The sequence below is a fragment of the Scomber japonicus genome, chromosome 2 (assembly GCF_027409825.1).
Source record: "Scomber japonicus isolate fScoJap1 chromosome 2, fScoJap1.pri, whole genome shotgun sequence".
Taxonomy (NCBI): Eukaryota; Metazoa; Chordata; class Actinopteri; order Scombriformes; family Scombridae; genus Scomber; species Scomber japonicus.
The window spans coordinates 5,265,063-5,278,556 of NC_070579.1; the positions used below are offsets into that span (position 1 = coordinate 5,265,063).

Sequence of the window (13,494 nt, forward strand, 5' to 3'; positions counted from 1 at the left end):
TAAACAGGGAAGGAAGAAGCTGATGATGTATTATTGAAGCGACTGCACCGCGCGCTGTTTGGAGAGGTGGATGTGTACATGGTGTTGGTTCACATCTTACAGTTTACAGTTTAAATTCGATTTTTGTCATTAGGGTACCACACAGCAGGCATGTTCAGCCCCCGCACTGGCCCGAGCTCCGGCCGCCGGCAGCAGGGCAGGACCACCGGGAGGAAGAGCGTCTCCGGAGCGGCCGCCAGCCTGCTGTTCTCCCCGCGCAGGACGCCTCTGTCGGCCAGGTGAGTGAGCAGTTTCCCGGTAACATATTAAAGGTTATCTCTGTGTGTAAACATGCTGCTGGCTGTTTGTTATGTCCACATGACTCACATCAATGTAGTCGAATACAACAACAATGCGAGAAATCCAAGCTGCAAAGTCCAAGAAATCCAACCTGCAAGTTATGGTAACTAAGGGCTGCTGTTGAATTATAGGTAGTGGTTTTATACTGACAGGTGGTTTTATTATAGGATTAGCCACGGCATGAAGTTAGTTTCCTATTGGGGGTTCAAGAAACTTAATAATGATGTAGGGGCTGGTTCTCCTTTATTCGCCACTTTCACTTTTGTAAATATATTAGACACATGGTAGAAGAAAGCCTGAACATTGTTTAAAATCACTCTCAGATGTGTTAAACAGCTTTATCCCACCCTGACCACATTAAAACAGGTCTATATCAATAACCATAATGTTAGACCTGTCAAGACTAGTTTAACAAGGAGACTCCAGAAACGTATGAAAACCAGGTTTCTCATTAGTGAAACCTTGATTCTATTTTTGAGAACTGAAAAAATACCAATTTCACAGCCTTGGTCCACCACCCAGACCACATTAGGACAGGTCCAGATGAAAAATCACAATATTACTCCAGTTAAAGCTGGACTAGTTTAACAAGGAGACTCCAGAAACTCATTTCACATTAATGACACCTTGATTCTATGAGTTTCACAGCTTTTTTCTCCCTCTAATGTGGTCTGGATGGGGAAAAAAGCAGTGAAATCACCCATTTTTTTCTGTTCTGATTGATTCTGAATGATTACAGTGAAGCAAACCTCTTTCACTATTCATATGGACACCTGACTTTTTCTGTGAGCCTTTCAATTAAATTTCATTGCTAAATTATCAAAAGACCAGCTATGTATTAGTCTTTTTGTCTGCATGTACAGTACCAGTCAAACGTTTGGACACACTTTCTTATTGATGTGAATGGGAAAGTGTGTCCAAACTTTTGACTGGTACTGTATGTAATGAATGTTGTTGTTCTGGAGGCATCTACAGCACAAATGTCTCCTGGGGACAATAAATATCTGGTTATCTGACTCAGCTTTTTTTTTTTTTTTTTCATGTCTCATCTCAGGTCGACACCCACCCGAGTGCAGAGCCATGCAACTTCTGAAACTCTCAACTATGATGTGCAAACCTTCGGCTCATCGCTGCCTGTTAAAGTGATGGAGGCTCTGACGATGGCTGATGGTAAAGAAAACCATGTTTCCTAATGAGTTTTTGTGTGATTTCAGCTCTCTTGTTTAATTCCTGTGGTGTCTTTTTTTAGTTCTTGTTGATGTCTGTGCCTGTTTGCAGGGTTTGTATTATGTTCCAGTATTTACCTCTGAACATTTCTGTGTCTGTCTGGCTCTCCAGCTGATGACCAGATCTCAGTAAAGGTGAATGAGAGTGGCTGGGCCTGGATGGTTTGTGGAGAGAAACTGATCATCTGGAAGATCTGCCAGACAGCTGTGGCCAAGGTAGAGTTCAGTAGAGCTCAGCAATTAATGGTTTAATCGATTAGTTGCCAATTAACTGCCATTTATCTTGCAAAATTTGGGGACTTTTTTATGAGCTGGATTTATGTATTATGTTGTGTATGTTAATATTTTTAGCATGACTTTGAAATATCATTTGTTGTTAGATAATTACTGCTGCATGAATGTTTATGTTTATATCACGATTGGAAAAAAAATTGCACAGAAATCTAATTACAGGTTAAAGAGAATCTACTGCAGTTACACTTATTTTTTTAAGTGGCAACAAGACATTTTTATTTTACAGTGCTGCCAAATTAAATAAACTCAGCTTCAAATGAAAACTCAGCTGTCTCTCTCAGTCATGGTATGAAAAGTATTCTAACATACAAGAGAATAAGCTGTAATAAAACCACAGCAAAAATATTGCATACACCAAGATAGATGATATGAATCAATAATATAAATGATCATGAATTTCGAGGAAAGACGCAATTCAATAACTGAAACTGTCTCTTGTGTTTTCCTGCAGCTGTCAGTCTGTAAGGAGCTGCAGCTGCCCGACAGCGAGTACAACTACACAGCTGACCTTGTGGCCGTGACTTCCGCCGCTCCTCTGGAGACGGCTGCTGTCCAGTCCATCTCCGTCTTGGCGGTGGCGACGGAGGGAACAGCTCGCTTCTGGCCCAGCCTGAGCCAGGAGGGCAACTACACAGAGACGGACGTGGACCTGGGAGACCTCTGCAACTTTGTTGTTGCTGTCAGAGTAAGTCATGCAGGCAGCATTTCTACATAAGTTCACCTCAAGTTTTGGCACTTTGAAACAGTATATATTAAAAATGAGCAGAAAATCATAAAAAAACACATGTCCCCTTTTAAACAGAACATCATAGCTGTTGTTTTACATTTGACTTCTCTCTCAGGGTGGAAGCTTTGTCCTGTCGTCGGTCAAGAGTCGATTGTTGAGAGCGAGTGCGGATTCTTCTGGAAAGCTGCAGTATCGAGCTCTGCAGCAGGGTCAGGGCGTGCTCTCCGGCATCGGACGCAGAGTCTCCAGCCTGTTCGGCATCCTCTCCCCACCGGCCAATGACACAGTGAGTGATGTGAAGACAGAACATGCAAAGCTTGGTCGGAGGAGTTTGGTGTAAAGCATGCCGGGAGTCTATCTTCTGTCTGAACTGGACCTTGTCAGTCAGCATTAAAACAGTAAAAAATATATCCATCATAGTTTCCCAAAGCTCATAGTGTGCAAAAATACTCAGTTTCCAATGGTAAAAAAGAGGACAGCAGCAAACCCACACTCTGTAAGTAAGGCTTCTGCTGATACAACTTTATGAGGCTGTATTAAAGTTTGTTTGTTGAGAGGCGAAGAGGTATTTATTTGTTGGTCTTTTTGTGATTCCCCCTAATGAAGAGGATCATTAATGGTCACCAAAAAGAGTTATAAAAACAAGAAGGTTTTTAGTAAATAACTGATTAACCGATTGAATGTTTCCTGCCTCTGTCTTTGTTCCAGCTCCACAGCGTGTTGTGGGCGGGCGAATCCAGCTGTCTGTACTCGCTGACCAGCTCCAGTTTGAGTAAATGGGAGGTGGATGAGAGCTCGGAGCACCAGATCCTCAGCTGGGACGCCCAGAGAGCTCTGACAGAGAGCATTGCCGATGCCATCTGGGTCAGTACGAGCATGCAACATGATTGTGGAGGTTTAGACTTTGCTTGATCTCTATAGTTCAAAATAATTGTTGCATTTGTTAAGACTGAGCAAAATCAAAATTCCTACATTTCATTATATATTGGAGATCAGCTGTCATATTGATTAGATTAACCTTTAAATTTGGGTACAATACTCTCAAGCTTCTCAACATTTCTCTTCCATCAGGGGTCGGAGAGCAACTACGAGGAGATGAAGGAGGGAGCGAACGTGACATACCTCGATATGAAACTCAGCCAGTGAGTCTGACTTTCTGCTTGTTTTTATACTTTAAAACAAAGTGAAATAGTTTTGCTTGTATTTTGAGTTCAGCAAGATATTTTAATTTAAAAAAAAATCCACCTTTCCCATCAATATCATCACTGTTGTTTAATATCTAACAACCGCGAAGAACATTTAACAAACTATTTATTAGATTTCAGTTGTCACAGTCACCCCTAGAGAGAAGCCATGTGGTCTAGGCAATTTAAATAGAAATGAAATATAATAAACAGTAAATAGTAGGGTTGGGTCTTTAAAACCTAATTCCTGAATAATAGTTCATGGGGACTAACTTCGACCTTTGTGCTGTATTTTTTTCTTTGTTGAAACTCTTTAATTAAGGGTTGAGCTGTGTGGTTTAGTATGAAGGGTTTATTAACAGCTGCTTGGAGAGCAATTCACACATTCAGCCACTAGGAGGAGCTGTAAGCTTGTGTAAACCACCTCCACCTTGTATTGAAGTAAATCTGACATGGAGTAAATATTTACTGCTGCCCTCAGCTACTTTGACTCGGTAGTAAGTTAGCCTGCTAGCTAGTAAGTTAGCCTGCTAACTAGCTGACTGGATTGAACATGATGCAGACGAAGCCACACAAAAGTCCAGCGTGGTTTAAAAGCTTCCAGAAATTAAAGGATAATCTTGTCAGGTGTGAAATATTTGGAGCAGAGTTGAGCTATCGTGGTTTTATACGGACAAAAAGCTGATGTCTGCTGTGACGGTTACTAAGGGAGACGGACCTGACGCTAATAACCAAACTAGTACGTCAACGTTTATAACGGCTCCTCGAAAGTTTGAGAAACGTCTCAGAGAGAAAACTAACGTTACGTCTCTCATTGCTAACATTATTGTAAGGGATGTGCTCAGTGTTGTTTATGGCGGATAGGAAAAATACAAGAAAACAAGTTTACGCAGTTAAAGCTTGTTTGTTTTGAATATTGAAAGCTATTTTTTGACGCTCTATTTATGAACGTTGGCATGCAGCGAATATTAGTTTTTTGTTCAGACCGACCATTAAAACATGGGCTCATCTACACATAGACAACTATAAAGATCAACTACAGGATGCTAAAATCATAACTTTTAAATCTGTGTAATTAAGCATCTCAAAATGATGAACATTAGCATAAGTATACTACAAAAGCTAATTTAGAAGCACTTTTTCTGTAGTGAATGAATATACACAAATTGTAGCTTGGGTGTTTTTGAGAGCTGGACTTTGTTTTTTTTAAACCTCTATTCCACTTTATTTTTTACTTACCTGCCTTGTCATAATTTTTACCTGCCTTTGTTTTTTTTAATGATATAGTTAGGAGTAGATATAGTTAGTTAGTATAGTTTTATGATGGGTCATGATTGATTGTGTTTGTGATGGGCACTTGTAATTTCACTGTATTATGAACACAGTAACAATAAAGGCATCTCTCTCATCTCTCTCTTCAGAGCTGGCCTGGTGGTTTTGGCCGCAGCTTGGCACCCGGCAGACACTCCATGCCTGGCCTACTTCTGCCTGGTCACCCTGCAGGACCACGGTGCCGCCATCTCCGACCAGTTCACTGTGGAGGTCACCAAATACAGCGCTCCCTTCCAGGTCAGTCCTGATCCAGCTTGTGGTGGGTTAGGGTTAGTTTAGTGTGTCACCAAAGGGGCTCAGTCATCACTTTGTTCTTCTGGTAAAGGGTCAGTTTGCCTTAAAGTATGTTTGTTACTATATTTTAGTATCTAGGTAACCATGTTAGTTGTTGAGGTTTTTAGATGTGAGTGGATGCATGAATGAAAGTGGTTGCATATGGGTCTGTGTGAAAGAGAGATTTAGACGTAATGCTATAAATGCAGACCTGCAGGACAATACAAATTCAGTGGTCTGCTGTGCTTCATAATACAGGACAAGCAGTACTGGGGAACACTGCATTGTATTCTCCCATAGGCAAAATGCAGCTAAATGGCGCCATCTGGTGGAGAGAACACAAAATGACAGCCCAAAATGAAGGAATGCATGAAAGAGTCATATTAGTGGCAGCATATACAGTGTATTATAGACATATTGTAATTGATTCGGTTGAAGGAAAAAAAAAAAAAAACATTGGAAAAATTGATGCCATATTCATGAACACACAATCACTAGATTAATTTAGATGTAAGTGAAAAACTGTGAAAAACACCTTAAACATTGACTGTGTACAGGCAGCAGCTGGTTTGCTATAACAATCAACTTCAAGACATTTAAAACTCAGTGGAGTTGATATTGTTGTTGTTTTAGTCCTAATATATTTAGAAAAAACAGACTTTGGTTTATAATAAATCCTAATGTGTCGTCTCCTCAGAATGAAGAAGCCCTGCAGGCTACGCGGCTGGTGGTGCCACGTTCCCCCGGCTCCACTGCCTTCCTATACAACGATGAGCTGGTGTTTGCCTGCTCGACGGGAACCAGCAGAGGAGGACTACCTGATGAGAAGATCAGCTTCAACTCTCCTGGTGAGACTCGTTAACAGAAACCTGAGGGGTCTTTGACGGGAAACCAACTCTAATTTGTCCAAAATCAGATCAGAAATATTGACTTCAATCGATGTTGCAGGGCTTGATTACTTTATGTCACAGTTGATTATCATAAAGAAAATAAATGACTCTACAATACAACAACAAAGACACATCTCTCCCTCTCTTCATCTGTCCAGGTGATGGTGTACGTGGAGGCGGCTGCTGTGCCAACCTGCCAGTGTTTTTCTCCCAGAACAGCGGCCTGGTGGCGGTCGTGGCTCGGGAGAGTGCCTCCATCTTGCCGGAGACCATGGAGGACTCGCTGTGCTCCTCGCTGGCTGCAGCTCCAGAGGTAAAAAAAAAATATGTTTTTACAAGATACTAAAACTACAGTGTTCAAATTACACTCTGGCTTTCAGAGGTTTGTCTAGCTGATATATAAAGTATTTAGTTAAAGTAGTAGTAAGCTTATTCCATCATCACATTGGTGATTTAGAAACAAAACATCTGTCGTAGAAAACCATGAACAGCTTCCTCTAATACCAAATATTAAAGAGAGAGAAAGAGAAAATGTTTGGGCCTGTTTCTGCTCAACTAAATTGTTCTTGTGCTTTAAAACTGCCTTTCTATTCTTTAATCTTGTGTTTTTGTGGTAGGATTGATGTGATTGAGCAGAGCAGTAAAGTCTTCACTGATATTCTGCTTTAATGCAAGATAGAAATAATGAGAGCGAAGCTGCCTGAGGTCCCGTTGATTACACAATAATACGGTACTATCGTTATGAAGATGAAATCACCTGCTCTGATCCAGACAGGCACTTTAAACGAAAGAGGACATGACATGAGATTTAATAATAATAAAATAATAATAACTTTATCTTGTATAGCGCCTTTCATGAAACCCAAGGTCGCTTCACAATAACAAGAACACAGACAAAAACACACATTTAGCCGGCAAAAGCCTGCAGGAACAAGTGCCTTTTCAACAGTGATTTAAAAGAGTCCAGAGTTGGTGCTTGGCGAATGTTAGGAGGGAGCGAGTTCCACAGTGTAGGAGCTACCACACTGAAGGCTCCCAAAGGTTTGCCTTCTGGTGCGAGGGATGGACAGGAGGCCCAAGTCGGTGGAGCGCAGGTCCCGTGAAGGGTGGTAAACATGGGGAAGGTCCATTAAGTACTGGGGTGCAACGGCATGAAGAGATTTATAGGTGAGGAGAAGAAGTTTAAAAGTGATGCGGAACTTAATTGGAAGCCAGTGCAGCTGTTTTAGTGTGTGGGTGATGTGCTGCCAGGGTTTAGTTCGAGTGAGAACCCTGGCAGCTGAGTTTCTGTCCAGCGTTTTATTGGGGACCCCATACAAGATGGCATTACAATAGTCCAGACGTGAGGTGATGAATGCATGTATGAGAGTCTCAGCAACTGAGTCAGAGAGTGAAGGACGGTGTCTGGAAATGTTCCTCAGGTGGAATGAGATATAATGTCTGTATTATATAATTAATTGCAGCGGTAGAAACGCCAGATCACGTGAACTTCAGGTTTCTTGTAGGAGAGATTAATCATTCTGTTCCCCCAGTAATTTAAACACATTTCACACATTGGACTTCCTGTTTTTACCTTAATTACTTATCATAAATAAAATAATTAAAAGGAAATGGCTCTGAATTCTCTTTTTATACGCATTTGTTAATCTAAACGTGTGTTCATCATTTCGACTCTTCTGTTGAAGGTTTCAGTCATGGAGACGCCGACCCGAGCCGAAACCGTAGCTCAGGAGGACAAAACCAAACTGCTGAAGGCGGCTTTCCTGCAGTTCTGTCGGTAAGTTTTTAATTTACTTCATTTATTTATTTGAAGTGTTGGGTGCATAGACTGACGAGCTCTCAGCTGGGTGAGCAGACGTCTGAAATTGTAAAAATCAGCTCTGAAAGAACAGTCGAGTAACAAATTCACATCCGCAAAAGTTTTTAAGATAAAGATTCATCCGTTTATGTTTCAAAACTCCTCCCCCCCCCCCCCCCCCCAACATGTGCACCAGTTTTCAGAGCATTTCAAACACGGAAAACAAACTAATTACAGCATTATAACAGATAGCTGCAGCTGTGAAGAAAGAACATTTGAATCTAAAATAATGTTTGCAGATATTTATTTTAAGCCTTCAAAACTTAACTTCAGTCTTGCAAAACCTTTAAATATTCAAACACTGAGTTTGAACCTTTTTGAGATATGATGTAATATGCATCCTATAGAAAATCCAGATAATAAAAATAAAATCAAGAAGCTGCAGATCTGCCCTCAATCTGAAGAGTAAAAACAAACGCATATCAAATAAAAGGAGGAAGGAAAAAAAGAAACTAAGCTAACATAATTTAGGAAAATATAAAGAAAAATAACAAGAAGGACAAAAAAAATGACAAATCAGTAGAAACGATATAATAAAAAATAAAGAAATATGAGAATTAAATGGAGAAAAAGAAACTCTAAACATCATGAAAATTCTCATCACATTTGCTAAAAAGGTGTTTGTGAATCTCTTTTATTACTTGACAAAAAATAGACAGTAATAAAAAAGTGGAGCTGATATTTAGAGAGATGTAAGGTAGAAGGATTGAGTCTCTGTAAAGCTGTAAATATAACCTGATCTCCTCCTCTCTGTCAGTAACGACCTGATCGGAGCTCAGACCATCACAGACGAGCTCTTCCCTGCCGACGCTGATGGGGAGGAGGGAGCCGAGCTGGACGGCATGGTGACCCGGATCAACCTGGACCTGGTGGACGACTACCCGGCCTCCGACCCCCGCTGGGCCGAGTCCGTCCCTGATGGTGAGGAGGAGGAACGAGGGAGGGCGACAAAAGCTGCTGCCAACTAAAACGAAATTAATCACTTAAAGCTGAAGCATTCATCTACAGTTTAAAGTTATAAATCAATCCATCAAACTTTCTTTATCCAGCAGCTTTCATACTGTTAATGGAGTTCAAATATGGAGTTTATTCCCTATCTTAATTCAAGAGCATATTAAATGGATTTGAGAGCAGTATTTATTGATTAGATAGCACAAGTTCCCTGAGCGCGAGAGGAAGAAGTCGAGTTTGAGTGCAGGAAATCTGCGCGAGCAGCGTTGTAACCGAGTGCGAGGACACAGTGTGAGCATGCACAGAGCAAATTTGAGCGCGAGAGCAGAATTTTGAGAGAAAATATCACAAAATCTGAACATGAAATCAATAAATACTGCTCTCAAATCCATTTAATATGCTCTTGAATTAAGATAGGGAATAAACTCCATATTCAAAGTGCTTCACAAGTTGATTAACAAGCTGATAATAAGACAGAACAAGTGACAACATGAAGAAAAGAAAAGGAAAAAACATGGAGTCATATATAAACAGACGAGACTCTAATCTGTATTTAATATTTTGTAGAAGCAACCGAGTTTATGGGAAAGCTAAAGGAGTCTTCACACTAAAAATACTTCATCTCAAGATAATTACTAATAATATTAAATTTGATGATATTTAACTAAGTATGATACTATGTAGGATTTATCGCTCGATACTTTATACAACATGTATATCATGTTTGTCTCTAAATGGTTTTTACTTTTGTGCAAATATTTACACATGAATCTCTCTTAACCCTAAAGTCATTATATATTTGTTTCTTTTTTTCTCAACTATACTGGTATATTAGTAAAGAAAGCAGATTATATTTCATTTCAGTGAAGAACATACTATAAATCTAATGGTAGTAATGAGCATAGTGCCAATAAAATCCCATTATGCTCATAATGTAAGCTTACGCCATTAAAACAATGTTGCACAACTTAGAAAAATGCAGTTATGGACGGGGCTGTAACAGAGAAAGATGTATTTAAAAAGACAGCAATCAGATAATAACCCGACAATGAAAGTGTGTCGCTTTGCTATTCGATAGACTGAAGTGTTTTTGTGAGGACTTGATGATTGATATAAATGTTTCATCTCTGCTTCTCTTCTTCCAGAGAGCGCTGGCTTCCCTCTCACCTCCCTCATCATCCTCCACCAGCTGGAAGACAAGATGAAGGCTCACGGCTGCTTCATGGACTTCCTGCTGCAGGTACACACACACACACACACACACACACACACACACACACACACACACACACTAGAAAAACAAATCAGTAAGGCAGGCATGGTTGTATCCGGTTAAGGTTGGATGCAGAGGCTTCCCTGCACAGTCAGTATGGAAGTTCTTGACAGCTGTGGGGCTGATGGGAAGAGAAAGAAAGAAGGCACTGTGAAAACTGGGGGAGGCAGCAGAGAGAGCCTCATGTTGGATGTGGAGCAAGAGAGAGGAGTTGAGCTGGCGGCCAGGAGGGAGTGAGTAGTGGCTGGCCACCGCTACTCACTGCTACCAACAGGAGAGTGTTATGGTTAAGGGTTGAAACACTCAGCGATTGTCGGTAACCATCTGATGACACGACCTCCTGGCCAAAGGCTCCAGTCATTGTTCAAAGACTGAAGGAGAAGCATCCTTGGATGTATGGAATCATAAATTCTTAATATTATATACATATGTGTTATGTTCCTGAGGTTTACATAGTAAGGACAGGTTCTTTACAAATAAACTGAATTAATGTACTTCTCATAGTACAGGAGATGTGATTGAAAATGTTAAATGCTCTAAATGTCCACATGGTGGTGCTGTTGCATCAAAAACGGCTCAGTTCTTCCTTGACCAGTGGCTTCATTTTTCAAGTTTTATTGAAACCCTAAAGATTTACCAAGACATTTTAAACTGCTTAGCTTGGAATAATAATTTGTTTCTTATATGTTTTTCCCACAAAAACCTAAATCCTTAATAGGACATCTAGTTTTTCTTCTTCTGTGCATGCATCGTTCTGCACAGTGTAGAAGAAGAAAAACGTAAAGACTCTCTAAAATGTGACCGTCTTTCTGTCTCAGGTGGGTCTGCTGGACCGGCTCAGCCAGGTGCCGGTGCGATCGTCGCCCATGGCAACGCGTCTGCTGCTGTGCGAACATGCGGAGAAGCTGCAGGTCGCCATGGTGCTGAAGAACCACCACACCAAGCACAGCGAGCTGGTGAACCGGGCCATCAGCGTGGCGCTGCAGAGGAACAACACCGCCGTGCCGCCCAGCCTCACTGCCGCAGACGTCTTCTTCAGAGAGGTGACGGGTGCTGTCTGCGTGATCGGACACGTTTAGATGTCGGATCAGCAGTGAGTTAAATGTTTTGTGTGTGTTTCCGCAGGTGTCTCAGATCTCCTCTGTGTTTGACTGTCTGCTGGAAGAGGAGGAGCGCAGTCTGAAGGAGAATGCGGTGGACTCGGTGCAGTGGGCCGAGGTCGTCCTCACCGTCAACAACATCATCAAGGTAAACACCAACATTAGATTTGTTTAACTTTATGTACGGGTCACGTGACAAATAAGGGTTGGCAAGATGATCAATTCAAAAATATGTTAAAAATAGATTTAAAAGCAGCATCAGGTTTGTTAAAATTAATAACATTTAGTATTTTTGTTGTTTTTATATCATTTGACCATTTTTAACCAAAAGTCAGACTCAATGCTCCTGAAAATGTCAAATGGTGTAACCAAAAAAAGAATGATACATATTAAATATTGTATCACCTACAGTGTATTTAAGTGGACTTATACTAATAATGATAAATGTTTCCTGGTCTCCATGGTTACCCAGATTAAATGTAATATTTAGAACAATAGTATTCCATTAGCTTTATTTAATATAAAAGTTATAATGTAATATCATGCCAAACTAGTTGATATGGTGTTTTTATGGTTACACCACTTAGACATTTTTGCCATAATCCTCTAATATATTCTCCTTCCTTCTTTCCTTCCTTCCTTCCTTCCTTCCTTCCTCCCTCCCTCCCTCCCTTCCTTCCTTACAAAGTTTTTATGGTTACACCACTTAGACATTTTTGCCATAATCCTTTAATATATTCTCTCTAAATGGATTAAAAGCAGAAATTTGATGCCGGGTCCACAAAGTAGTTATGAAGTTATTCATACGTTTATTTTCACATTTTAACCCGTGTGTGTCTGTGTGTGTCTGTGTGTGTCTGTGTGTGTCTGTGTGTGTCTGTGTGTGTCTGTGTGTGTGTGTGTGTGTGTGTGTGTGTGTGTGTCTGTGTGTGTCTGTGTGTGTGTGTGTGTGTGTGTGTGTGTGTGTGCGTGTGTGTGTGTGTAGGACATGCTTCAGGCTGCAGGTCAGTACAGAGAGACGAAGGCCTCCATGTACAGAGCTTCTGAGAACGCTGCAGCGGAGCCCGAGTACATCCCCTGGACAGGTAGTTCATCTGTCACACCTGTTGGTTTGCTACTTGTAAAATTAACTGATGGACTTCGATAACTTCTTTTCATCATCTACTTTTATCTCCTCCTCGTCCTCCAGCGTCAGGCGGCGTCGGCGGCATTCGCACCGTCATCTCCCGTCAGCACGAAATCATCCTGCGCTCCGTGTATCCGCACGCCGACTCGGAGCTGCGCAGCGTCCTGTGTGAGCAGCTGGTGGCGCTGTTGGACATCTACCTGGGCGGCTACGTGGCCCAGCTGAGCTCCCTGCAGCAGCAGAGGCCCCCGGGGGCCCAACAGGAGCGCTACAACAGCCTGGAAATGGAGTACAGCCAGAGGCGCTCGGAGCTGCTGACCCCGTTGTGTGAGTTAAACAAAGTGCTGAACAAGCTTAAAATTAGGGCTGTCAAACGATTAATTTTTTTAATCAAGATTAATCACAGAATTTCCATAGTTAATCGCGTTTTGCATTGCATGTTTAAATGTTATTTTCCATTTGAAGGCAGTTTTAAGCCCATAATGTAAAGCATTTCTTACCAGAGTGTCTTAACTGGGAATCAATCACGGCTCTGCTGCGACTCCCACACTCCAAAATGGTCCTTTGGTGGAGCTGAGGCTGGCTTGGCTGCACCTGGGTGTTTAGCGTGGAGGTGCTAACTCAAACTCCACGTACTCCGGTGGTAGTTAAACTCCGTTTGACACAGGTTGCATTTTACTTTTGACTTGTCAACTGAAGCGTCTGGAAGTGTTTTAAAGTTAAACAAGCCGTTCAAAAGTCCAGTAGCTCTCTTACTTTCCATCAGCGCGGTAGGTTTACTGCAGGAGGCCACTTCAAAGCATAGCGCTACAGCTAGAGGAGCCGTCTACGGGGGAGTAGAAGGGACAAAAAGGCTTGCAACATTAAAATGAGATTAAAAAAAATTAACACGTTATGGATTGCATTAATCTAATCGCGATT

At 41.4% G+C, this 13,494-nt stretch overlaps 1 protein-coding gene across 1 annotated transcript in view; it reads left to right on the forward strand.

Moving 5' to 3' along the window:
• The first annotated feature begins 53 nt into the window (after window positions 1–53).
• nup133 (nucleoporin 133) overlaps window positions 54–13,494 on the forward strand; it is a 22,504-nt gene continuing 9,063 nt past the window's right edge. The window contains exons 1-17 of the mRNA XM_053331874.1: window positions 54–278; window positions 1,394–1,509; window positions 1,678–1,781; window positions 2,311–2,544; window positions 2,702–2,872; window positions 3,295–3,450; window positions 3,658–3,728; window positions 5,192–5,339; window positions 6,073–6,223; window positions 6,424–6,578; window positions 7,951–8,042; window positions 8,881–9,044; window positions 10,220–10,314; window positions 11,166–11,390; window positions 11,473–11,595; window positions 12,433–12,532; window positions 12,637–12,900. Of these exons, the coding sequence (XP_053187849.1) occupies window positions 151–278; window positions 1,394–1,509; window positions 1,678–1,781; window positions 2,311–2,544; window positions 2,702–2,872; window positions 3,295–3,450; window positions 3,658–3,728; window positions 5,192–5,339; window positions 6,073–6,223; window positions 6,424–6,578; window positions 7,951–8,042; window positions 8,881–9,044; window positions 10,220–10,314; window positions 11,166–11,390; window positions 11,473–11,595; window positions 12,433–12,532; window positions 12,637–12,900 (2,497 nt within the window). The 5' untranslated portion in view covers window positions 54–150. The remainder of the gene's footprint in view (window positions 279–1,393; window positions 1,510–1,677; window positions 1,782–2,310; window positions 2,545–2,701; window positions 2,873–3,294; window positions 3,451–3,657; window positions 3,729–5,191; window positions 5,340–6,072; window positions 6,224–6,423; window positions 6,579–7,950; window positions 8,043–8,880; window positions 9,045–10,219; window positions 10,315–11,165; window positions 11,391–11,472; window positions 11,596–12,432; window positions 12,533–12,636; window positions 12,901–13,494) is intronic.